Source organism: Trichosurus vulpecula, chromosome 9, assembly GCF_011100635.1.
Source record: "Trichosurus vulpecula isolate mTriVul1 chromosome 9, mTriVul1.pri, whole genome shotgun sequence".
NCBI classification, from domain to species: domain Eukaryota; kingdom Metazoa; phylum Chordata; class Mammalia; order Diprotodontia; family Phalangeridae; genus Trichosurus; species Trichosurus vulpecula.
In genome coordinates, this window is record NC_050581.1 from 97434986 (window position 1) to 97462055 (window position 27070).

The 27070-nt window shown below is 34.3% G+C and overlaps 1 protein-coding gene across 2 annotated transcripts in view; it reads left to right on the forward strand.

Moving 5' to 3' along the window:
* CCDC171 (coiled-coil domain containing 171) overlaps nucleotides 1-27070 on the forward strand; it is a 496942-nt gene that overhangs the window by 312292 nt on the left and 157580 nt on the right. For both annotated transcript variants that reach the window (XM_036739306.1, XM_036739307.1), the window contains 2 exons: nucleotides 24189-24334; nucleotides 26714-26768. In XM_036739306.1, coding sequence (XP_036595201.1) covers nucleotides 24189-24334; nucleotides 26714-26768 — 201 coding nt within the window. The remainder of the gene's footprint in view (nucleotides 1-24188; nucleotides 24335-26713; nucleotides 26769-27070) is intronic.

The window sequence follows — 27070 nt, forward strand, 5'->3', positions numbered from 1 at the left end:
TGAATTCTACTACGCTCCTCTCATGTGGCAAAGCACCTGGTGCTGATTGCATTCCAACTGAGATTTATAAGGCAGGAGGTCCACTGCTCATACAAAAACTGACTGAAACTTTCCAGGTTATATAGCAAGAGGAGATTGTCCTTCAGAGGATCAAGGATGCCTCCATTGTCCATCTCTATAAAGGAAAAGGAAATAGGTTGTCCTGTGACAATCACAGAGGAGTCTGTTAGTCATTACTAGCAAGACCCTTGCCAGAGTCCTCGATAGACTGATCCTTCCCTTGGAAGATTATCGTCTACCTGAGAGCCAGCGTGGCTTCAGAAAGGGCTGAAGAATAATCAACATGGTTTGTGCTACCCAACAGCTCCAGGAGAGATGCCAGGAGCAAAACAGAGCTCTGCATACAATTTTCGTTGACCAAAGCCTTTGATACTGTCAGTCGTGAGGGCTTTTTGAAAGATCGTGACAAAATTTGGTTGCCCAGAGAAGGTCATCAGTATTGTAAGTCAGTTCCATGATGGCATGCTTGTATGGGTTCTGGATGATGGATGATGCTCTCGTGTTTTTCCAGTTGCCAATGAAATGAAGCAGGGCTGTGTGCTTGCTCTTATGCTTTCTAAGCATGAAGTTTTTAGCCACATTATTGGATGCCTTCAACAAGGATGAAAATGACATTAAGCCAGCTAAGTTATCTGTAATTTATATACAACCTGAAAAGTCTATAAACCAAGACTAAAGTGGAGGGAGAATTGGTATGTGACTTTTTGTTCACAGATGGTTGTGCACTCAATGCAGTCTCTGAGGCTAAGATGCAACAGAATATGGATTGATTCTCTGCTGCTTGTGCTAATTTTGGCCTGACAACACCAAAAAACAGAGGTTCCCTGCCATCCAACACTGCACCATCCATACCTGGAACCACTGGTTACAGCAGATGGAGAAATTTTGAATGCTATGGATAAGTTCACTTACCTTGGCAGTGCGCTTTCCAAGGATGTCCAACATAGATGATGAGGTTGCTGCACACATTACGAGAGGCAGCTCAGTGTTTGGCAGGCTCCAAAGGAAAGTGTGGGAGAGGAGAAATATTGGGCTGCTTATCAAACCAGGGCTGCAGGGCCATTGTGCTGACCTCATTGTTGTATGCCTGTGAAACCTGGACAGTCTGCCAATACCTTGCCAGGAAACTGAATTGCTTCCATCTGAATTGTCTTAGAATGATTCTGAAGATCAGCTGGCAATATAAGATACTGGATGCTGAGGTCCTTTCCTGAGCTCAACTTCCAGATAATCAAACTATCCTGCAGAGTAGGTAACTCTGATGGACTGATCATGTTGTTTGAATGCCAAATGTATGTTTGCCTAAAACATCTCTATTTTATAGAGAATTTACATGAGGCAAGTGCCTTACACAGAGGTCAGAAGTGATTCAAAAATACTCTGCAAGTCTCTCTGGAGAACTTTGGAATCGATTGTGAGACATGGGAGACACTGGCAGAGGACCGTTCACCATGGTGTGCATCAAAGACAGTGCTGTGCTCTGTGAGCAAAGCTGAATCCAGTAGCTCAAAAGAAAAGTGAGATGTGCAAATTTAGAGACATCTTCCTCCTAAATGTTCATATGGGCTATTTGTACCCAACCTGTATTAGACCCTCCCAAGCTTATATTCGTCCGATCAGGCACAGTCAGACACATGATACATCGACCCCAACATAGTGATGTCATTTTGGTCCTTTTGAATATGAAGGACAACAACCAACTATTAATTTTATCAGGCATACCCTCTATCTTCTTTCTTCCCTCACCAGTAGGTGGGATGTTGTGAGATTTAGTTTATGATTTTTAGGCTTCTATTTAACTTTTTTCACCCTTGTCTCTTTGGGTACTTTATAAAGAAATCTTTTCATGATCTGCATGTTGTTATTTTAGTTGTGTTTTTGTGGTTGCTGCTACCTCATATAGATGTCTTTTTAGCTTTTCTTTTTCATTTTTTTCTTCACTATTATTTTGTTACTTGTTCCTTTCTTGGTTGCTTAAATTTTTTTTAACCATTCTTGTATACCTGTGGTCTGGGCAAATAACATTTTTTTTTAGTCCTGTTCCTCTTTCTGTGGATGCATTGAATAGGTCTTTTATTGAATGCCCATCTTTAAGTCTTTATGGTTAGGCTTATGTATCTTGAACTCTTTTGCTCTTTGGAACAAAGTGTTCCACTCCCTCCTGTATTTTCTGATGTTTGTGGAATTTATTATTCAGTTGTTTAAGTCTTGTCCAACTCTTAATGATCCCATTTATGATTTTCTTGGCAAAGATACTGGAGTGTTTTGCCTTTGCTTCTCCAGCTCATTTTACAGATGAGGAACATAGGCAAACAAGCTTAAATGACTTTTCTAGGTTCACACAACCACCAAGTGTCTGATGCCAGATTTGGAGTCATTAAGATGAGTCTTCCTGACCCCAGGCACTTTTTCTACTGTGCCTCCTAGCTGCCCTGGGTGCAGAATAGTGTTATTTTATTTGAATTTCTTCTCCTTTATATTTGAAGGTGTTTTTCCTGCTTGCTTACAGAAAATGTTTTTCATTTGAATTGTTAAATTTAATCACTTTGTGTCTAACTTTGCAGAATAGGATTTTGTTTTTGTTTTGTTTTTGAAGGCAGTCTGTAGATTCTTTAAATTGGTACTTTGTTTTCTGTATTTGGAAGAACTGGACAGTTCTATTGTATTTTAATAGTGTTCAGGTTTTTTTGCCTTTTCATATTCGTCTGGAAAACCCATAGTTTTTAAGCTATCTCTATACATTGTATCTTCTAAACACATATGTAGTTCATATGTAGCTTCTAGACCTATATATAGCTTGTTAGGCGATCATGTTTTCTTTTATGTTGTTGCTTTTTGTTTCTCTTCTTTAATATTTTCCTTTAGTTCTATGTATTCCCAATCAGTTATTCTTCTTTTTGTCCCCCTTTGGGGAATGATTTTTGCTGTGTAGGCTACCAATTCTCCTTTCATGATTTTTATTTTTCTGTTTTGGATAAGTCTGTCAGAATGACAAATTGTTGCAGTCTAGAGCTAAATGTATAGAGCAAGTAATTTTTTAATTAAGGCACCTTCTAAATGATGCTACTAAAGAATTTACACATTTCTCAGCACCAAGTAGATCTTTAAAATAATTGAATATATATTAGCCCACGAAATTATTTTAAACGAATTCAAAAAGGCTTAAATAGTAAACACATGTTTTACAGACTATAACACAGTAACAATAATAATCAATTCAGGAAGCATAAATAAAAGGAACAGACTGAAATAGATATTTAATAATGGAATCCCAAATAATAAGTGGGTCAAACAACAAATTATAGCAACAATGTTTATATGAATGAAATAATGATAAAACAACATCCCAAAATTTCTGGGATGAAACTAAAGCAGTCCTCAGCAATTTGAAATTATCCAAATAATGGGGCTATAATATCCATACCCTTTGACCCAGAGATTCCATTAATAGGCATATACCCCAAAGAGGCCAATGATGAGAAGAAAACCCCCATAAACACCAAAATATTACATTATTTTTTGTGAAGGCAAAGAATTATTAACAAAGTGGATTTCCATTGATTGGAGAGTGGCTAAATAAATTGTCATGTATGAATGTAACAGTATATTATTTTCCTATAAGAAATGATGAATTTCTTCTTAGGCTTGAATACTGAGAAATGTGGAAGGATTTACATGAACTGAAGCAGAATGAAGTAAACAGAGCTAAGAAAACAAATATGCAATGAACACAAAAATGTAAATTGAATTAATAATGATAAAATCAAAATCAAAAGTAGGTGTTGCAAAATTATAAATAACTAGCGTGGCTTGAAAGAAGAGGTATGAAAAGATATATTTACAGAGATAGCAGGTCCACAAGTTGTACATTCCACATATTTTTGGACTTTTTCAATGTTTTGATCATTTATACTAATTTTTTCCTGTCCTTTTTCCTTTTACTTATTAATCACCTGCTTTGTGTCAGGCACTGTCCTGAGAGCTGGAAAGTACCTGAAGTCTTTGATCACTGTTTAAAGCTTATACTTTTCTTTATGAAGCTTTTTGATTGATCCCTAATAGAATGCAACTTTTAATTGAGTGCTGCTTCTGGGATCATGTAGAGCCCTAGTATCAAATTCAGCTAGAACTAGATCCCTGCAGTCAGCATGTTGACTTAAAAAAAAAAAACACAAATTACCATTATCTTTGTTGTATTGTATTTTTATTTATTATGTTAAACATTTCCTTATTACATTTTAATCTGGTTAGGGGCTGAGTTTGATATGTCTGGGTTTTAAACCAAGACTTTATGGTGATGTTGCTTTTATTTAGTCTTGATAGAGCCGAAGTCTTAAACACTGTGGAAAAACTGAGTGGAGTCTACAAAGTCTGTTATGTAAGAAAGCTTTGTTTAGATGGTTATTTTTTTCAACTTAAATTTATATGGCTCAATCCGTTGAAATTGGTTGTTTTCAGAAGACTGCTTTTTTTGTTTGATAGCCCTTTGTGTTTTTCTATATCTTCTATTTATTATCACAAAATTACTTTGCAAAAATTTTTTAAAAATATTCTTAATTTTTAAAGATACACCGTTGTAGAAATTTAGAAGTAATAGAATATATAGATTTGGGGAACAATAGTAAGCATTTCTTAGTTGTGTAAGAACTCATTCTCTTGACTTTACTAATCTTCAATTTTTATTAACTTTTAAAATGTGGAACTGGAGGCTTAATGGTATTATAGCAACATTATAATTATACTAATAAACACCTTTGTCCATGACCTTGGAATTTATAGTACAGTAAGAGATTTATTGACTGAAGCTTTGGAAGAAAAATGGGATTATTGCATAAGTATAATGCATAGTTGTTAAACACACCTACTTGCATATCACTTATTCCAGTTAGTTTTAAGCTTCAAGTAGCTTTGGATTTTCGTTCAAAAAATGCAAGGCAGCTTCTTCTTAAATCCAGATTCCTGAGAGACTTTTGTTATGTTATTGAATCAACTACAAAGTGACCACATTACCTTGAGATGTGCAAAAACAATCAATAGACCTATAAAACCAAATATGTGTTTTATGTTCTAAACCACCTTTTTTCCTAGCAGCCTAAATAGTAGCACTTATGACTTCCTTGTTTATGTATATATATTTGGTTGTAATCCTCAAGTCCCTTGTAGTTGGAGGGTATTTTTTGGCTCATTTTTATAAGGGAGTATTACTTAGAGGAAATGTCCATAGGGTACATTTACTTTTCACCTTAATCAACTTTTCCCATGATCTTCTATTCTCTTGCTGTTAAGTTTGAGACCATAAAGATTTTTTTGTTTTTCAACTCTGAAACGCCATAGATAAACCAACACGGAGATGACTGTTCAAATGGAATGCTGAATGCATATCTTAGCATGAAACTGAAGATAAATTGCTTTTTGCCTTAGTGTGACTTTGCTTAACTATACTTCATAATCAACCTTTTTTTAGATGCAGTTAATTTTCAGTCGGTTTTTCTACATTTAATGAACCAGATCCTCTGAGTGATGTTATTTTAGAGTTGTAGAAGCTGTATTAACTTTTTACTCTCCACAACAGAAATAATCTGCAGTAATTTAAAGTGATTTTGAAGATGCGAAGTAGCACTTATAACAAAGACAGTTCTCTTCTTTGGAAATGAAATAACCATTATGAGTATTAAGTAAATCTTTGAAGAATATTACCAACTTAAAGAATTTCATTCCTACATGATTCTTTCTTTAAACGAAACATGCTTTATAAAGTGGGTAACAAATCATAGAATGCTAGTCTACTTCCAGAACCTCTTTGAAGCTCTCGTGGCTTTTCTCATTTACCTTCTCTGTAATACATTTCATTTTGGCCTGCAAATAATATCAAAATGACAACTTATCTCCTTGCTATCTGTATTTAGCCTGTTCATGATTTTCTGTGCATATTCATGTAGTTTGTCTTCAACCATAATCTTCCAAAAGGTAAAGGACGGCATTTAATTGTCATACAGATAATTACTTAAATGTATTTCTAATGATGATGATGAGGAAATTAGTCTGGGCATTTAGAAAACCAATTCTTTTGAAATCACCAGAAAAGTGCTACTTCACTTAGCCACTTAAACATCCTGGATATAGTACTAATTTATTTTAATTTCAAAATCCATAGTTTACTGAATGTGAAAATACTTGATTAGTGGACCTTCGGAGGATCTATCTTTGAGTTTTATGTTATTAGCAAATAATACATTATTGTTTTAAAGGTTGACCAAAATTAATTTATACCCTTGCAAAAAGTTAAGAATTAACTGTGTTCTAAACTTTTCATTCATCTGAAACTCAGTTATTGTTTTCTTCAGACACTTATTTAATATAATTGTAGTCACTAATTCAAGTTACCAATTACAGACTGTTACATTTGCAGTGAAATGAGGAGACAGAAAAACTTTAGAAGCTAAGCATATATTCCTATCTTCTACATGATTATATCCTGAAGATTAATACATTTTACAGATAACCTCTGCAGCCTTAATTATCACAAACTTTTGTCTAGAAAAATATACAGCTAATGTATTTATCTTTTATTTTTGTTATGGTGCTGTTGCATTACATTTAGTTACTTTAAAGTGTCCAATTCAGAAACCAACAGCACTTTCCCTTAAGGAATTGTACTTTATGATCAGATTTCCAGAGGGAAGGGAGTTACCCAATAAGCAGGCCTTTGTAGTGCTTTGATCTTCTTTTGGAATGCTGGAGTGGCCTTTGTACTGTTTTACACTTGCAAAAAATGTATGGGATAGTATTAACCTCCATAAAAGCAGAAGACCTGAAACCCTACAGTGTGAAGCATATTTGTCAGCTTTGTCTTTGAATGTTAAGGGCTTGGCCAAGTGCCAGCATGATACTTGGTAGATAAATGCTTTATACAAGGATCCTTATTAACAGGCCAGTAAGAACTGCCTTGGGAGATAAAACAGGCACTTTTTCCTGTGGTTTTGTCCTATTTCACAAGTAGAGTCTGCACGCTGAACCTGCCTCAAGATCAGCAAGCGACCTTCTCATCTAAATCCAGGGACACAGGGCAGCCATTTTGGAGATTAGGAAATCTTTTGGATGTAAAAACTATCCATATGAGACCTATATCCTGTTATCCTGACAATTTTTAGACAAGCAGAAAACTTGTCTTTAGAGTATCTAATCTCTTGAACACCACAGATGTTTATTATACTGGGAATATCACGTCAGCAATTAAAAATGGTTAGAACATTAATTCCTTTAGTGTCTACACTCAGAAAGTCTCGTAACGTCCATGATCAAGAGTGAATGTGAATCGTACAGTTACATCTAAATTGCACGGTCAATGATTTTTGTGGTGGTTGTGTCGTCATTGTTGAGTTGTTTCGTGTCCAGCTCCTCAGGACTCCATTTTAGGGTTTTTTTGCAGAGACGCTGCGGTGGTTTGCCATTTCCTTTTTCAGCTTATTTTACAGATGAGGATACTGAGGCAAACAGGGTCAAGTGACTTGCTCAGGGTCATATAGCTAGTCAGTGTTTGAGGCCAGATTTGAACTCATAAAGATGAGGTCTTCCTGGTTCTAAGCCCAATGCTACATCCGTTGCTCCACTTAGCAGCCCCAGCCCAGTGATTTTATATAGTCAGCTAATTTCCTAGACTCATTTCGTCTTAAGTTAATACAAATAGGAAACCAGCCTTGAAGTCTGGAAGACCTTGGTTCAAATACTGACTCCAATACATACTAGCTGTGTGACCCTGCACGCATTATTTAACTTTACAGTATCAAAAGCAATCTCAGAAAAAAGTCTAGGAGGCAGTTAGCAAATTGAGACTACTTCACACTAATGAAATCAGAGGTCTGGACCTCCCCCTCCCCACCAAATTTAACATTCTTAATATCATCATCACCTATTTGAATCATTATTAGTGCAATTTCATACTACCGTATAGCTCAATGTTCTACAGTCATAACTGTTCTTATGAAAATAATGTTTGTTTGTCTTGAAAATTGTGTGTATACACACATATTTCTCTCTACAGGTGTAGGCTGCAGAATTTTTGAGAGCCAGATATTTTGAGTGCAGAATTTTTGATCCCTTTATACTGTTCTTATATTCAAATGCCTTTTTCTATTTAGTAATTAGAATGTCTTTTTATGGTGATAAGTATTAAATTGAGATACAAACTGATTTCCTAAATTATATTCTTATACTACTGGCTTTATGGTTCTGTATATTTAAAAAGAAAGATGGGTATTAATTGTTAAAATATATACATTTGCTTCATCTTTACAGTCATGGAGACATGGATCTCTCCTCATGACACTGTATTGCGAATCCCACTTTCTAGCATTCATGGCACTTCCCCCTTGACTTACCATGATGAGGGAGTCAGAATATTCCTTGTTTCCCATTGCTATTTCCAGACCTGTCTTCTACTACTGTAACTCAGCAACCTCTCCTACTTTGAGGTTCATGTTATTCAGATTTATCCCTCAATTTAGATCTTGGTAGTTTTTATTTACTGACCTTCCCCTCCCTCTGTGTATATTCTGTTTCTTTCTTCAATGAGTTTACTTCCTGGTTCACTGCCTTTCTCTGTCCCCCGAATACTGACCTTATACTAGGGGACTTCAAAAATATGCTTGACTTCTCAGTACCTCAAGCTCCTCAATTACCATCACCTGTTCCTCTGTTTCACCTTAGTTATTCATCAAGGTGGTCATATACTTGATCTTGCTAGAAGCCACAAATATTCTGCTTCCATGTTTATGAACTCTGATGTTTTTTTCTGATTATAAGCTTTTATCATTCAACAAAACAATCTCATATGGGTAAGCAAAATTTCTAGGATTATTTATTTCTTCATTTGTTGTGATTTCTTTTTTTTCATATTCAGTACTGGTATTTTGATTTTACTTTTTTCCTAGTCAAATTAGCTAGTTGTTCATATTTTTTAAGCTCCTAATTTCCGCAAAGAGAAAATGCCTCCCCTTCCTTGTCTCCTTCATTTGACTTTAGATTTTTTTGATTTCTATGGAACTCTTTCTTTTCTTCTTTTCTTCATAGTCTATTATAAGAGATGACTTTGTAGGGGTAGGTTGTGGGGGAATATAGTTGGAAAAATACTGGTAATATAAAACCAGAAGGTATCGATAAAATGCATTTTAGGTTATTTTCAAAATTCAGTTCAATAAACCCAATTCCTTAGCTATTTATTTTCTACCCACCAAGTCTAAGTCATGGTTCTAGGCTCTGGAGATGCTTTAGCACTCCAGAGAGTTTCTGATCTTATCAGGGTGGGAACACTCCTTCTGTTGATGCTCTTTCCAGTGCATATATGCCCAATTATCTTATGTGATTCTTGTCCATAACTTTCCTGAAATCTTCTGTAGAGCATCTACCTAGTATTCCAGAGGCTTTTCTATAGGTCTGGGGATGAAAATGTGACATAATACATAGTCTTTGTCCTCAAGGTATTTATAATAGATTGAAATTGTGATTGCCCCAGTCATTGTAATAATATACTCTTGGTTCTCCATCTTTAACTGTTCCTTCTTTGTTTCCTTTGCTGAATATATATCCTTTCCCTAAGTCCTTAAGGTACATGGTCCCACTGTTCTTCCCTTCACCCTCCTTTCTCTCTCTCTTACTTACCACCTTAAGAATGTAATGCAATTCTAATACTGAAATTTGAACTTGACGTATCCCCAAGAGGATGTAAACTCCTTGAGGGCAGGGACTATTTCCATTTTTGCGTTTGTTTTCCTCCCAACTAGAACAGTGCTTTTTCTGTAGTAGGCATTTTATAAATGTTTATTGAAATCAAATGAAATGAGAAGTATAGTCATTATGGATCCAGATGAAGTAGAAGTGTAAACATTTTCAAGAAAAGGTTTCGGCTAATCGTAGTGATGTAACTCACACATATAATTAAGCTAGGAAAGCAAATCCCATTTGAAATGAGTACACCTGTATATACGTATGGATGCGCGCGTGTGCGCGCACACACACACACACACACACACATCTCAAGATAACATTTATCCATGCTGTGCAAATTTTATATTTATCTATCTATCCATCTCTATCTATACATCTATCTATCTTGGAGATGCCCATATTCCTTTATAACTACAGGCCCTTTCAGAAAGGGAAAACATGGTAACTACCTAGCTCCTTTCTCTCATCATTATTTTAGTTCCCCATTAAGGGTCATTTGGACAAGAGATTTTTCTCATTTTTCTATTTTTCAGGCATGTTTTCCTTTTGTCACATACATTATGATTTCTCAAGCCTTTCTCACCTCTATTCTGGTCTCAGGGTTTTGTTAGTGGTTAATTGATCGCACAGCTAAGAAGCTCTTTGCCAGCACCTTCAGGTGCCAAGAAGCCTAAACTGTCAGTCAAACTGGGCACCACTGATAGCAAGATTTTTTCCCCCACACTTTATTTTCTTTATAGCAATATTGTAAAGCATCTTTTAAATGGTAAAAAGTACACATTTCTCCATGAAAACAATGTTCAAATTAATTAAATAATTAATTAATTGTATACTATATCATCACTGATTCTCTTTACAAATAGATAAAATCAATTTCTGGGCAGAATCCAACCTAAGATTTAAATGAACTATTTCATTGTGGTCAATGTGTGAATGCAAGAGCTTAAGTAATTCTTCTTTAGATACTTCAGGGGTATAGTTTAGGAATGTTAGTATGTTTATTATGCATTTCATTCCTAAAGCAACTTTTTTGACTTCTGAACCTCGATAGCTTGTGTTACTACAACACATTTAGAGATACTGTACTACAAAGAAGCATTCTTTAATGTAGCTCATCTGTGTTTCAGGTATTTCAATGGAATTCCATCACAATGAGCCCATGCCAATGGACTACATCTTGTTGCAATAACTCCATAATGAGGCTACCTTCTGCATTCCCAGTGGAAGAGAGGCTGAAGGGGTTATGCATGATATTGCTTGGAAAAAGTGTACTTTGCTGTTTCAGTTATGAAAGGGTTTTAGAGAGGTTATATGTTGCAGTCTAGCATAAAATGATATCTCTGGAACCACAGGGGAATGTTTTAAGACTGTGGTCTGGCAGCATGTCACTTGTTGGAAAGTTCACTGCTTTCTGTAAAAGAAAAAAAGGGAATTGTCCAACATGGATCCATACTCTTCTTAATTTCCAAATGATAATCATGCACACTTCAGATCAACCTTATTTTGAAAATCCAGTGAGTAGAACATCAGCCCTGGAGTCAGGAGGACCTGAGTTCAAATCCGACCTCAGACACTTGACACACTTACTAGTTGTGTGACCTTGGGCAAGTCACTTAACCCCAATTGCCCTGCCTTCCCCTTCCAAATAAAAAAGAAAATCCATTATTTAAAGCTCATATTTAACCAGTCCTGCACTGTAGGTTCATTTTATAGAGTTGCAGTCAAGTGGTATAAGGGAGAGGACAATGGTCTCAGAGACAAAAGATCTCAAGTTGAACACCCATTCTGATACACATTGTAAGACAGTAATCAAGTCACTTAAATCTTTTTGTTACTCAATTTTCTCATCAATGAAATGAGGATAATATTTGTACTGCCTATTTCATAGAATTGTCCTAAGGAAAATTCTTTGTAAATCTTGGTGTTAATATAAATTTGATTTGTGATAATGATGATGACAGGGATCTTATAAGCACGGGAGGTCCTGAATCACAAATGCTTAGTTTATTGACGAAAGTAGGTTAGTAAGGAACATTAAAATCTCTTTTGGGATATATTCAAGGGTAAATTAGTATCAGCTTTTAAAGATATGGCAGTCCTTTTTCTCTCTTTACTGGGAATTTGATGAATGAATGACTTGGGGTAGTTACATGTCAGTGAGGTTTCTTATTAATGGATTTTGTTCAATATGCAGAGAATTACCTGTATGGCTACTAAATATTTAAATTTTGAACAGAATCCTACTACAATAGTGAGAAGATTTTAAAACATCTCATATGTGGATTGGTTGAAGGAAATAGGACTGTTTAACTTGGAGCCGAAAAGACTTTAGGGCAATAGTTCTTTTTAAGTATTGGAAGGGCTGTTATTGTAATGTGGGTTTAGTTCGTCTTGCTTGTCCCCAGAGGAAATAACTAGGAGATTAAGTAGAAGTTAGAGAGAGGCAAATTTTCACTTGATGTAAGGAAAAATTTCCTAATAAGAGCTATCCCAAAGTGGAAAAGCCTATCTTGGGAGAGGTGGATTTTCTGATCACGAGAGAACTTTAAAGGTAGGTTACATGACTAGTTGGGGATTTTGTAGAGATTACTATTTACAGTATTCATGCATTCAGCTAGATGAAGTGGTTACATGAATTGTCACTATTTTTTTTCCTTCTAAGAGAGATTTAAGCACTACATTGAAAAAAGGAATAGGGGCAACTAGGTGGCACAGTGAGTAGAGCACCGGCCCTGGAGTCAGGAGGACCTGAGTTCAAATCCGGCCTCAGACGCTTGACACACTAGCTATGTGACCTTGGGCAACTCACTTAACCCCGATTACCTTGCCTTACCCCCTCAAAAAGAAATAAAGGAATACCGATCTGATATCAATTCAGGTTAAAATTCTTAAGTAGGATTTTTGTTCAAGGTTAGAGCTTAAATTTTTTCTATGGAGATACACCTTTGAATTTATAATAGTAAAAAAATATGTTTGCATAGTTACATGTTCAGTATATGAGCATTTGTTGAGGGAACCCCAGGCCCCTAGTGTACAAAGCTACAGTGAAGTAGGCAGGTTTAAAAATATTATTAAGCCCCTATGATCAAAATAAAGAAAATGATTTTTTATGTTTATCTTTCAGACTTAAAATAGCCTAGAGTAGATTTTAAAAATCGGGCTTCAGTCATTAGATTGTCCAAATTATTGAGCTCAATAATTGACAGAAATATAGATTATGTCTGAAACCATTTTCAATGTTTTAACAATTTTTCAAAAGATCTGCCAAATCTTACTATAGTGGCAAAGCCTCTAAGAACGCAGGGTTACCTCTTACCTTTGTGTAAGACTTTGTTAAAATATTTTTTGGGTAATTTTACTTAAACAACATAAGGAAGTGTTAAACACTTCTATTTGAACTATTTTTCAAACCAAAATTCCTTTTGATTGTAATATGGGAACTCATCTATAACCAACCAGTGGTTATTTATGTATATAACTATATATATATATATAGTTATATATACAGTTATATATTTTCTTTATCTTTATGCCCCCTTTTGTACTTTTCTGTTACATTAATTTACAGATTGAATTTAAATGATGCCGTGAAAATGCTCCTTGAAATTTTGAATGATCATTTTTCCTGCTTTTTAATATACCTAACTCAAGTTATTAAAAATATTAGAAACTGATAAAGCAATAAAGTTATAGAGCTCCCTGAGTTTACATACATACACACACACACATGAATACATACATATACACATACACACACACACTCACACACACACACAATATAACTTAGGCCAAAACCCTGCGTAGTTTATTCTCCTGCATTCTTAGGTGTCTTCTAAGAGAACTTAGAAACAATATCAAAGTTGATTTTATTATGGTAGCATTAAGCTAGTTGCGATCCTCAGGTAGTTTTTGTTTCATGAGATCTGTAGAACAGCTGATGTCGTTTGCTTTATATGCTGCAAAAACATTACTGTCACATTACTGGTTACATGCTGTGTGTCACAATAAATCTAGCTACTGCTTGTCTATTCTGCACTTTTCTGAGTATATTTTCCAGTTGAGAGAATTTCTGCTATTTTCTTCACAACACTCCTCCTCTTGTCTGTTGAGATATGTTAATGTCTTGGTTCCCATCATTCTCCCATCTCCCTCATTATTTAACCCTTGCCACAATTTTGTATACTATATGTGTCTTAATAATTCCATCTTCAGTAAATTTTAAATGATCACTAATGTTTTTTCTTTTTTCTTTCTGTTATTACATTTTAATATGTAGTACTTTCAATTTATTTTACTAGGAAAGACAATTTTCCTTTTTTATTATGGGCAGAAATTTAGAAGTATATTTTCAAAGGAATGTGCAGGAATATGTAACAGCATGGTTCCAATGATAAGTAGACATTATACAGCAAAATCTTGCACTGTGATTTGAAATTTTAAAGGTAAATATTCACAGCTCATTTGCTTAGTCTTATTTGTGTTTCTTTACAAAATCTAGTTTTGTTAATTATCTAATTGTATACTTCCTATAATGGACATATGTTTGGAAATATTTATCTGGAAAAGGGATAGATATTTGCATATAATTTCATTTTCTGCTTAAGATTTATCACACATAGTTCTAGATATTTCTTTCTGTCTCTTTTCTGCCTTGATGATAGAGCTATTTTAATTACCTGAGCACAAGTACTCTACAAAATATAAAACAAGGCAAGGTGACACATAAAACCAAATTCAATTCCCAATGCAGAAGGAATTTTACGTGCATGTGTGTATGTATATACGTATGCGTGTGCTCGTATATACATATGTGTCTGTGTGTGTGTGCCTGTATAGTACTTTACAGTACAGTGCCTGTACTTTACAGTTTACAAAATATTCTAACTGTAATCCTTTGAGATGGGTAAATTAAAAAAATTAATATTAGCACTAATACCATAGATGCTAGAAGCAAGACAAGTTCTATCTTGTTCCTGCCATTTACTTTTACATAATCATAAAATCTAACGTGGTTAAGGCCCCTCAGAAAGGTCCTAAAGTCTAATCAGCATCCAAACAAGGATCTCCTCTACCATATCATCAACCAAAGGTTAGCAGTGTCAGTTTCAGCCTTTGCTCAAAGGCCTGCACTAAGGTAACATACTACATCTTGAGGGATCCCATTCCACCTTTGGATATGTTTTTCCTCACATGCAGCCTAACTATAACTCCGTGCCTTCCATGCCTTGCTCTGAATTCTTTCCTCTTTGGCCCAGCTGAACACATCTTACTTCCTCTTCCACATGATAGCTTCTCAAATACTTTGAAGACTGGTGAAATTATACAAAATTCTTTGATAGATGCAACCAGCGAGAAAACTTGCTTCAGTGATCCTCTGATTAGCAATATCAAGTGAAGCGTAAAACATCCGTACTAACAGTGTTTGCCACTGTCCCATGCAGAGTCCTACTAGTAATTTTGCTTAAATGACATTGTGTACTGACTGCAGAATACTTCAGGGCCTCCTCAATGACATCATAGAGTCATTATGTGAAAATGAATTAGAAATTCAGCCTTCTTCTGCCTCAGTTTATAATGATTTTCAACCTGCGTTTTTTACATAGATATTATCAGAACAAATTTTAGGTGTCTGTATAATGCCAGCTTTTTGGAGAAATTTCCTTTTAAAATAGAGCTTTATAATGTGTGTAGAAAAATCATTGGACTTGCAGTCCAGAGACTTAATAAATATCAGTCAGTAAATGTTTATTAAGTGCTTACTGTGTGCCAGGCACTGTGCTAAGCTTGTATGACTGTGGATGTCATTTAACCATTCTTAGCTTCAATTTTTCATCTGAAAAAATGAGTATATCGGCTAGATGATCACAAATTGTCCTTTTAGCTCTAAATTCTATTATGTTCTTGATGCTTTTTTATGATGAGGGAAATCCAGAATGATGTATCTTTCTATTAGAATTTTCTGAGAAAATATAAAATGCTAAATTCAAAATTCCTTATGAATGTATTGTTTGTGCCACACAATCAGTATATTAAAATCCTGTGTATCTATTACTAAAATGAGAAAAAACTTAGTAGCAAGCATTTTTTTGTTTCTTTTTTCATTCTCAGTTTTTAGGAGCCTTCAGGTATTTCACTTAATACATACCAACATAGGACAGTATACCCTTAGGGAGCAGTAACTAGTATCTTTTATTTGTTCTTTTTGTCTATTCTTATGTTTAAGAGATTAGCTTCTTGTCCCTATTTTGTTTCTCCCACTATCATTTTGTAGTATTAACTTTTTGTTCCAAATTGAGTGAACCATTAGCTTCTATTCCATAGGAATGTAGATCCATAGACATTTCCCATTAGATAAAGGAAAATTTATAAAAGCTGTATCATCTCCTGGGGCACTGTCTTCCTGGTTGGCCTAATGGCCTAAAGTACTACTGGTCTGCACCCTTCTGTGGAAGACCTGTTTGACTGTTCTCTTGACATCAAACATCTGTCAGTGATTCCAAGTTGTTCACTTTTGATAAATTCAAATCCATACATAGAACTTTTATAAGTGTTTTATACCATGCTTAATAAGAAATTATTTTAATGAGGGGGCTTAATTTTATAATTCTTATGTTTTCAATAGTTATTATTTGTCACCACCACAGTTATAGCCTATGTACATTTTTTATAGTTTTAAATTACCTTTGTCTTTGCCAAAGTGCACAGGTATATGGTATTTATAATCATTTTATTATGCTAGCTTTTAAAGAACTTTTTGAGAGGACTACAAAATAGACATCTACTTAATGAAGTGTTTTGACAAGATGAGAAAATGTACAAAATAATTATTTCAGTTCACAACTTATTATAAAAGATTTCCAACCATAAATGTTTTAAGCCTTAGAAAAAGTTTATTTAGCACTTTAAATATCCCAGTGCTTTCCACTTTTGAAGTTTCCTATATCTTACTTGCTTTCCCCATTTCTTCACTTTTATTCCATCTTGTTAATTTAATCTTGCCAATTGCAAGTTGCTTATCACATTCTCCTTAAGACAAAAGGCATAAGAGTTCTGATAATAAGTGTTTGTTTGTAAGGTACTTTTGTGGACAATGAAGCATGATGTTCAGTGATCATATGAATTCCTAAATATATATAATAGTTACACTAAAGAACAGTTTAATAAGTACAGGTAACTTAGGAGCTTGGTTTTTGAAAGTTGCTTTAAAACCTTTTGTATATAAAGTGAAAACTCAGCATCTTTAAGAATTAGCATTGTGGCATATAGGGGTTTTTATGGATAGAGTTTTTTTTCCCGCATTTCCTTTTTTTTAAACTCATCATATTTAGACTGAACTTTTTAACAATGGAAATTATTCGTAGCAATGTTTAAAGATAAATGCACTATCAGGCTTTGAAATTTTCTTATTTTTGTAAATATTAAGACCCAGGATACAAAGTGAGAGCTATATTGTGGATTAAGTGAAATATCTCAAGGCTGTGCTGTTCTGATAACTGAACCTGAAGTGACCTTTCTCAGACACAATTACAGAGCTGTATGTTTTTCCTTTAATTTCATCAGGGGTTTAATTAGTATACAAATAAAACTTCCCTTATCTTCCTTTCTACCTAATTGGCTTGTCTTCGCTTATATATGAAGTATGTGAAAGTGGGCTGTAATTAGGGTGACCGTGTTAACCTTTTTTTCTCCAATGTACTGTTGCCTAAAGGCCTCAAGGCCTAAAAACAGTGCTTTGGATTATTGCTTTGCAATCACTATGGATGTCCCATAGGTTTTCTCATGAGCAGAAGGGCTTTGGGTGCTGCAGGTTCCCACTGCTTAACAGGATCTTCATTCTTCTCCCCGCTAAATGTTTATTGATTATCTCACTGTTCCAGGCTCAGCCTCCAACAACTTAATATCAGGTGACAGTCAGGAGAGTTCTCCAAGTAATTAGAGTTGAGCATTGGGGGAACAATTAGGAGCAGAGTTATTAAACTTGATTTATCCTATTCTCTCCTGAACAGTTTCTTGGATATCAGAACATCACACTTTCACAATCTACCCTGGTTGAGAAATTAGTGGCTAACCTGCTGCTTATCATCGTTGCCTCGCTGCCTTGAGGCGCACCCTCTTGGTTTCAGTCACTCACTTGGAAATATTAGAGTCCATAAAGTTTATCAAGGGTTTTAATTAGATCAATCTAAACAGAAGAAAAAGAAGCTCAATAAAAAGGCGTATTATTTCAAGCACAGTGTTAGGAATTTCAGCAGTTCCATTTTAATCCACAAAGGTAGGGTAGTTGAATAATAGGACTAAAATTTTGATTCTTTAAACCAACATTTGGCCCTTGAAGAAAGAATGCCCTTATGCCTAGGTAATTGAGTAGAGTCTTTTCTACTGATACAGCTAGACCATTGGTGTTTGGGGTTTTTTATAGTGGTATTCCTTACTTCTTTAAAATGGAGAGTATTATTTTGTTAGATTTGATAGACATTTAAAAAATTGCACTTGTGATTTCATCAGTTATAGGGACCTTCCTGTGAGGAACTTCCTCTGCCTTTCTAATATAGATAACATTGCCCCTGTTCTCAAGTTTATAGCCTTAAATAGTTGCTTGGGTCATTGAGAGATTAAATGGTTTATTCAGGTTCATACAGCCCGTAAGTGCCAAGAGGTGGGAATGGAACCCAAGTTTTCTTGGCTTTTAGGCCAGCTCTCTGTCCACTATGCCACATTGTCTCTCGTGTCCATGATTGTTCCTTATTTTTTTCTCATTTTTATTTTTAGTTTAACTACTTTGCAAAGCTTACTTGTATATGTATATAGAGTGTTTTTCACAAGATTTTTTTGGTGTTAGTGTAGGATACTCAACCATCCATGAAGATGTCTATTCTGTAGAATAGAGTATGGCAGCTAACTTTCATTTTGTGCCTCTGTTCACTGGAAGGTGAATGATATATGCAGGTGAAATGGCAATAAAATGTGTGTCTGCATACACACATATGTCTATATGTTAATGTCACAATTTATATCTTTGAAAATATGTCACAAAATTTTTAAAAAGTAAATTTTATAGTGGTGTTAAGATCTTGGATTTGATTCCTCTGTGGGGGAAGTTAGCATCATTCTATTATAAAGCCATAGTCTATATTCTTCACCCCTGCCAGGTCTCTCACACATTAATTCTGTTAATCATCACTGGGACTAGAAAAGAAGAAACAGTTTATTGAAGCACAGTGTACCAAGCTCTGCACTTGCAAGTAGAGCACATCTCTTCAAATCCTTGCTCTGACTTGTATTAGTGTTGGGACCATGGTCAGATCACTTCACTTGTTTGAGCCTCAGTTTGCTGATTTGTAAAAAAGGAATAATATTATTTCCATTATCTAACTCGCTAAAATTATCATCTACTACTTTCTCATGGTGTGTGACTAAGACCCTAGATACTTGGAGATGATAACAGTACAGGACAAGGTTTGGAACACCCTTTAAAACTGGAAAGGGTTTGATTATTTGTAAAGTACTGTTGATACTACCTCTATAACCTCTCTTCCAGCTGTCTCATTTCCATTCCCATGTCCATCTAGTTCAGGCTATCATCACTTCTCATCTGAACCATTTTAATATCTACCTAATTGGACCTTTTATTTCACCAGTGTGGGAACCAAGGCCAATTCCAAGTTAACATTAACTTACAGTCTTACAGCCTCCCTATGATCAGAGAAGTGACTTGGCCAGGATGATACTGGTAATAAGCATCGGAAATGTCTACCCAGCTTCATGTCTGGTACACATTTAGCCACTAAAGTTCCTTTGCAATGGCTTGATATTTTATGGCCAGCTGTCAAGTTTCAACTAGAAACAAATTGCTTTAAGTATTTCTTTTCCAATGCATCTTTCAAATAGATGCCAAATTAATCTGCCTTAAGCACAGATTTGCCCATGACACTCTTCTGCTCAAGAGCCTTCATTGACTATTGCTTTTAGGATGAAATATAAACTCCTGATTTGAGCATCTAAAAGACTTCCCAGTCTGGCTTCAGCTTCCTTTCTAAGCTTATTACAGATTATGCCTTCTTGCCCTCTCCTTGTACTCTGTGTTCTATTCATAATGGTCTTTTGGCTCTTACCTGAATTGGCCATTCCATGTCCTTCCTCTCTTTCTTTGCACAGGTTGTCTTTTCATGCTTCAAATGCCTTCTCTCCTTACTCCTACCTCTTAGAATCCTTCCCTCAAAGCTCAACTTAGGTATCATCTCCTTTGGGAAGATTTTCTTGATGTCCTCTAGTTGTTGCTTTCTCTCTGTCCTTAAATTATTGGTTTTTGAGCATGATTATGTGTGTATGATCTGTTACATACTGCTTTTCTGCAGTAGAATGTAAGCTCCTTGAGAGCAGGGACTATTTTTCAATTTATCTTTGTATCCCCAATGTCTATGAAAGTGCCTCGCACATAGAAGGCACTTAAAAATATTTGTTGGATTGGATAATATTATGACTCTGTGATGGATTGTATAGCTTCTGTCAGAGAAGCATCCTAAGCTTTGAAAATATCAACACCAGATTTTCCTTAAGTAATAAAAATTTCAGATGTAGCATTCCTTACAGACACCATCCACCAAGTCATTGAGACATCATAATCTGTTTCAAATGAGGGAAACACCCTTCTCCTTCCACCTTCAAAAAAAAAACACCACATATCAAGTATCTAGTTTCCAGAATTGTGAGGAAAGTGTTTTGTAAATCTTTATGTACTACATAAATGAGTTGTTATTTATAGAATCAAAAGTTCATAGATTAAAGCTGGCAAGGGACTTTGGAGGTCATATAGTTGAACACTCTGATTTTAGATAAGAAAGCTAAGGTCTAGAGAAGTTCAGTGACTTGTCCAAGATCACACTAATGACCTCCTCTGATATTATTGACATGAATATAACCTTGGGCTTTCAAAGGCAATAACAACAAGATGCAGGCTTTAGTAGGTCCAACAAAACTAGAAAGTCATAGCCCAGTGATGGTTTATAATATATGTTTGTCATCCAAGGACAAACCCAGTGAAGGTTTGAGAGGCTCTTTACCAGAAAGTTGGCTACTAGGTCGTAAAATCTTTTCATCTTAGCAACTAATAAAACCATCTAAAAATGTGAGATATGTGTTATGGAAGGAATTACTCAATGAGATGACAGATTCTTCATTTTTACTCTTAGTAATTCTACTACGGAAAGTAGTAAAACAACTAAAATGTTTTCTACTAGTGGTAGGTCACTAGCAACATCTTCATAAAGGAAGTACAATATTTTTACATTTTTACTTTGAAGATCTCAGGGGACTTCAAATTTCTAAATATACTTCTACATTTCTAAGGATTATTTTTGTGCCCCTGAATTCCTTAATATTGACGAAAGAAAGTTTCATGTGGGTTTTGTAATTTGATATGTTTTACATAGCTGGAAATTTTCAAGGACCTGTTAATTCTGAAGATTTTACATTTTTGTTTTACTTAATAAGCATTTATAATACATTTATAATGAAACTCCTGGACTTTTGAAGGCATTAATGTGTTGCATGACATTAATTTGTAATTAAGCTTTCATATATGCTCTATGTTGTGTGTATGTATATATATATATATATATATACACACACATATATATGCAGCAAGTTATATAGATCATTGCCCTGTCAATGAGAAATACTTGAGAAAGAATGTGAAAAAAATTTAAAGGAGAAGATAATAATCAATAAACATTGATTAAGTACCAACCTATGTATCAGACACTGTCCTAAGTGCCTGGGCATATAAATACGAAAAGAGAAAGACATCCTTGCTCTCAAGGAGTTTACAAGCTAACAAAGGAAGAGATCGCATAAAAGGAAACTGAAAAGCTGGGGTGGAGTGGGGAGAGGAGAAGGCACTGGAATTGGAGGCAGGGTAGAGAATTCAGTCAGAGAAATCCCAAAGTAGTGCAGCCAGGTGAGAAATGAGACTTCTGAGCTGAGCTCTCTTCTTAAATGGAGGTTAAATAGTTTTTAGCCTTTATTTCACATTTTATCTATACATTTATGACCAGTTATTTCTAAAGAAAATTTTTTGTATCTTTTATTTTCACTTTACCTACCTTTCCCAATGTATCTCGCTCGCTCAGTGCTAGTCCTTATAACAAAGAATGAAAAAGATGAAAAAACCTGATCAACAAAACTGACCAACATATTAAAAATGTCTGACATAAATTACGAGCATTGTTTGAAATGCATAGTGCCCACCTCTGTATAGAAGAGGAGGAAGTTCCTTATCATATTTCTCCTTTGGGGAGCCACTATAGGAAGGACCCATTATTTCATCAGTGTGGGAACCAAGGCTAATCCCAAGTTATTAATTTACAGTCTTAGAAAGTGTAGAGAACTGAGCATCAGAGAAGTCACTTGGCCAGGACCACACTGCTTATAAGCATTGGAAGTATCTGCCTGGCTTCATGTCTAGTATACGTTTGTCCACTGAAGTTCCCTTGTGATGGCTTGACATTTTAGGGCCAGCTGTCAAGTTTCAACCAGAAACAAATTATTTGACAATGTAGAATCAAAAAGTTCTGTAAGTATTAATAATCTTTTATGGTTGAGTGATACTTAGTGAATAAATTTTTTATTTTATCTTGATGTCAACATTAGACATCTTCAGATAAGTTTAAATACCCATTAATTCCTACCTCCACCTTAAGAATTAGAGATTAACAATAAAGAAGCTAACATCAATATATTACCCAATCATAAAGTTAGGAGGGAACTGAGAGGATATAGCTGATTGCAACCTATTCCTGAAAAATAATTCTCCCTGTACCATATGTGACATATATGGTCATTCAGCCTTTGCTTGAAGTCCTTTAGTAAAAGAGAACCTACTGCATCCTGAGGTGCTCTATTTAATTTTTGAATAACTCTAATCATCAGGAAATCTTTTCTTAAACCTAATATACCTCTTTAGCAGGTTATTACACTTAGTTTTGCCCTCTGGGGTCTAGTTGAAAAAAATATCATCAGTTTCCCACATAATAGCCTTACAAATCCTTGAAGAATTAATCTAAATACTTAAAAGAAAAAAAACTAATTTAATAAGAAGAACTATTCAGTAAAACCATTTGGAACTATAATAAAAATGACAACAAACTGGATATACCTTTTGACCCAAAATTACCACTACTAAACATATTCTCCAAGGAGATCAGAGGTGAAGGTCCTACAAAAAGAAAAAAAAATATTTGTATCAACCCTTTGTTGTAGCAAAGAACTGGTAAAAAAAATGGATACCTTTCAATTGTCTAATGGCTTAACAAATTGTGGTATGTGAATATAATGGAATATTACCAAGGTGTAATAATTGCGCCTGAATAATTTATAGAAACTTAAGAAGACTTGTTTGAACTGAGACAGAGTGAAGTTAGGAGAACCAGAATAGTTTAAATGTTTGCTGATGTCAATAATGTAAAGGAAAACACCAGTGAAAGACTTCTGAACTCTCGATCAATGAAGTGACTAAGTTTGACTTCAAAAGACTGACATTGAAGTATCTCTCTGCCTCTAGATAGAGAAATGGTAGATTATAGGTATAGAATTAGGCATAAATCTTCAGACTTGACTAATGCATTGATCTGTTTTGCTTAACTTTGTAACCTTGTCACAAAGGAAAGTTCTCTTGATTGGGGAAAAATAACTGGGGCATGATAATGATAGAAAAAAGCAGGAATAAAACATTTTAAAATGATTTAATAGCTACATAGGTTCATTTAATTTAAACATGATTGTGGGGAGTTTTTGTTTTGTTTTGACATCAAATAGTGATTAAAAGAAAAATATATTCATAGCTTCTTTAAATGGGTTTCCATACTCCCAATTTCTGTATTATCAGTATTAATGAATATTTTAAAGGATCTTGATCTGGCCCTTTTATTGTCTTTGATTGCCATTGAGTATTTATATTTTCTGGTGTGCTGTGCTCCGTGGGGGTTACAAAGAGTCAAGACACAAGTGAACAACAACAATTTATATACTCTGGTGGAATATGTAGAACTTTGGAACTAAGTAATGCTAGAAAAATATTTCTTCATATCTTTCCATTTTAAGAACTTGAAGTTTTCATATATTCAGAAATTTTGAGGGTGAATATTTTTTTACCTTGTACATTAAAACTAAGTATTTCTAAAAGCAGATATGTAATGTTAATAGCCACATGCTATTTTTAAATCCTATCAGATTTATAATTTTTAATTAGCAAGTGAGTAAGAATTTTGTTGAAAATTTGTTAAACCTTGGTGTGTAATGGCCCCAATCTACTTTACAGTCAGTCGGTATTCTTTGTTTAATAGCCTATGGCATAAATTGAAGTTAATTATCAGGGCTGACAAGTAACTCTGTTTTCTGTCTGCTTGCAGAGTCTCTCTGAGGCAAAGATGGAGCTGAGAAGAAAAGATCAATCTTTGCGTCAGCTCAATAGACATCTTACCCAGCTGGAGCAGGACAAGCGGCGACTAGAGGAGAGCATCCATGATGCAGAGAGTGCCCTCCGCATGGCAGCAAAGTGAGCATGCAGACCTTGGGGAGATCACTTAAAACAGACAAAAAGATCAATTCTTACTTTCATGAGCAGGGTTTTAGCCCTGGATAATACAGTGTTAGCAAACAAAAGTACAGCTATTTCTCTTTGAAATTCACTGATACAGTCTTAAAAAAGAAAACTCTTTGCTCAACATAGTAAGGGTGTATGTTAAGGAGGAACTTCAGAAAAGCATAAAATCCTGTCCAGTCTTATAATACACATAGTTCTGGCTTTCTGCAGTCATTGCCTCTTTGAAACTCTGGTGTTACTGAGTGTGAAATATTTGATTCATCTATTTAAAAGTCAGATTTTATTTACTAATCTTTCTCACATACTTCTTCCATGATCGAACTATGTTTATATTAGCTTGTGCTGTAGTTTACAAAACATTTGTATAAGTAAATGTTAAGTAAGTTAGGAAGATCAGTATATTTATTATGGAATTTATAGTGACAGTATCAATATGTAGGAAAATTTTTAGAAAGAGGTTTCATTATGAATTTTGGTTTTTTTGACCTTATATAACAATTGAAATATACTTTGTAGAGATAAAAGGGATTGAGAAATGGCATAAATGTACAAAGGGCAGTTTAGCAGTAATGAAATTGAAATCAACTATAAAACTGAAACTGAAAATTTTTCTTGGTACTTTTATTTTTCTCTCCCATAAAATTCTGAAGAAAATTTATTTTTCCTTGTACAACCTAACAATAATCTGCTTAGTGTATATAACAGTATTATCACAATTTATATGATAATGACAATAATATCTTATAACAATATTATCACAAAACTACCCTGAAATAAGAGGGAAACCACCAGATTAGATCTCAGGGAAGGGAGTTGGCAATCTTTGGCTTTACATCTGTAGATTCACTCCTGGCTAGCTTTGGAGAAATCACTTTTGCTCAGTTAAAAGATTAACTGACAAAAGGCCAACCATATCACTCATGTACAAATAATAATTTATATTTTATAAATATATCTCCTTGTATATATATACATGCATACACACATACATACATATATACATATACATACATATATAGATATAGATATAGATAGATATAGATATAGATATATTTGGTCTATGTGGAGAATGCTACCATGTAGAAATTCCCTCCATTGATAAAAATCAGCAACTTATTTCTAATTTATAGTCTTGGAAAGTTATTTGGGACACTAAAAAGGTAACAATCCTTTTCAGATAGCCAGTGCGTCAGAGGTAGGGTTTCAACCCATATCTTCCAAACTTCAAAGCCAACCTTCTATCCCCTTTGTCATCTGGCTCTCAATATGTGTGCCAACCTTATCCAATAGGTTTACATGGATGTGTTTTTATACATATGTATATATTCATATATTGAGGCAGCATATGTGAGAGACAGAATGGCATAATATGTCTGTGTAGGTATGATACAAAATCTTGTAGGAATATAACATTGTACACCCATGTTTTTATATATAGAAGTGTTAATTTTAAAAATTCATAAAACTTAACAGTTTTGCCTTAGTTTTCCCAGTTCTATAGTTAAGTAATGGTAACAGTATGACCTTGGAAATGTCACTTAACCTTTCTTAGTTTCAAATTCCTCAGCTGTCAAGTAAGGTGATTAGAACTAATCATCTCTAATTCCCTTCCAATTCTAACTGTCTTTGATTCTAAGAAAATTGGATGATTTAACTTTATTTGTAAAGTCCTTTTATGTTAATGAACAGGAAAACTCAAAATCATTGTTATTAGGATTTTACACAATCTATAAATCTATGTCCCTGTAATAGAAGAGCAATGCAATAATAACTAATTTTTTAAATAGATTTTTTACCTTTAGTAATTATATTCATTAACTATTTAAAAAATTCATGTACATCTAATAAAAGAAATGCCATTTTATGATAATTTTATGTATTCCTAGCCAAAAGCAATGATATAGATTTTTGTTAAATTTTTATGACACAGAAGATGATACACATAAAATAAAGGCCAAAGTCTATTTGGGTAATGTTTTTATTCATAATATATTGAGTATGATTTTAAAAATACTTTTCATGAGAATAATTCAGTCTTCAATTTTTTTAGCACATTGTCCGTTGTGAACAACATGCTCATTTTTTTAAAATTGAAATTTGATCCGTAAAGTCCTCTTCTTCCGCTCAAGTTCTCCTTCCCTTAGTAATTTGGCAACTTGATAGTATGAATTGAGGTGGGAGGAGCAAGAATACTGTTAATATAGTCAGTCTATACGTTTTTGAGAGAACATTAACTATTATTCTTAATAATAATGATTTATATTTGTTTATTACCATTTTAATCAAGTTTTTGTTTACAGAAAACCTAGTCTTTTCCTTTTCTTTTTCTAGAGACAAAGAATGTGTTGCTAATCATATGAGATCAGTGGAAAGTGCTCTTCATAAGGTAGTACTATTTATTTTTATAATTTTACTCAGCTTTGTTATTACACCATTTACTTGGCTTTGTTTTATTAAAAACATATGAAGTACTTTTGCTCATTTTAAAAATATTTTTAATAAAATCTCTATTAATTAGTTATGAAAATACTATTATTTCTTGGTACTTTTATTTTTCTTACAAATATTTCTTACTTTTAATGACTCAAAATTTATACAAATTTAAAAACTCTACCCCTTGAGTATTCTTTATTCTCTTAATAAAATTACAGAAATGAAAATTGTCCCCAAACTGCTGTAATTGCACTT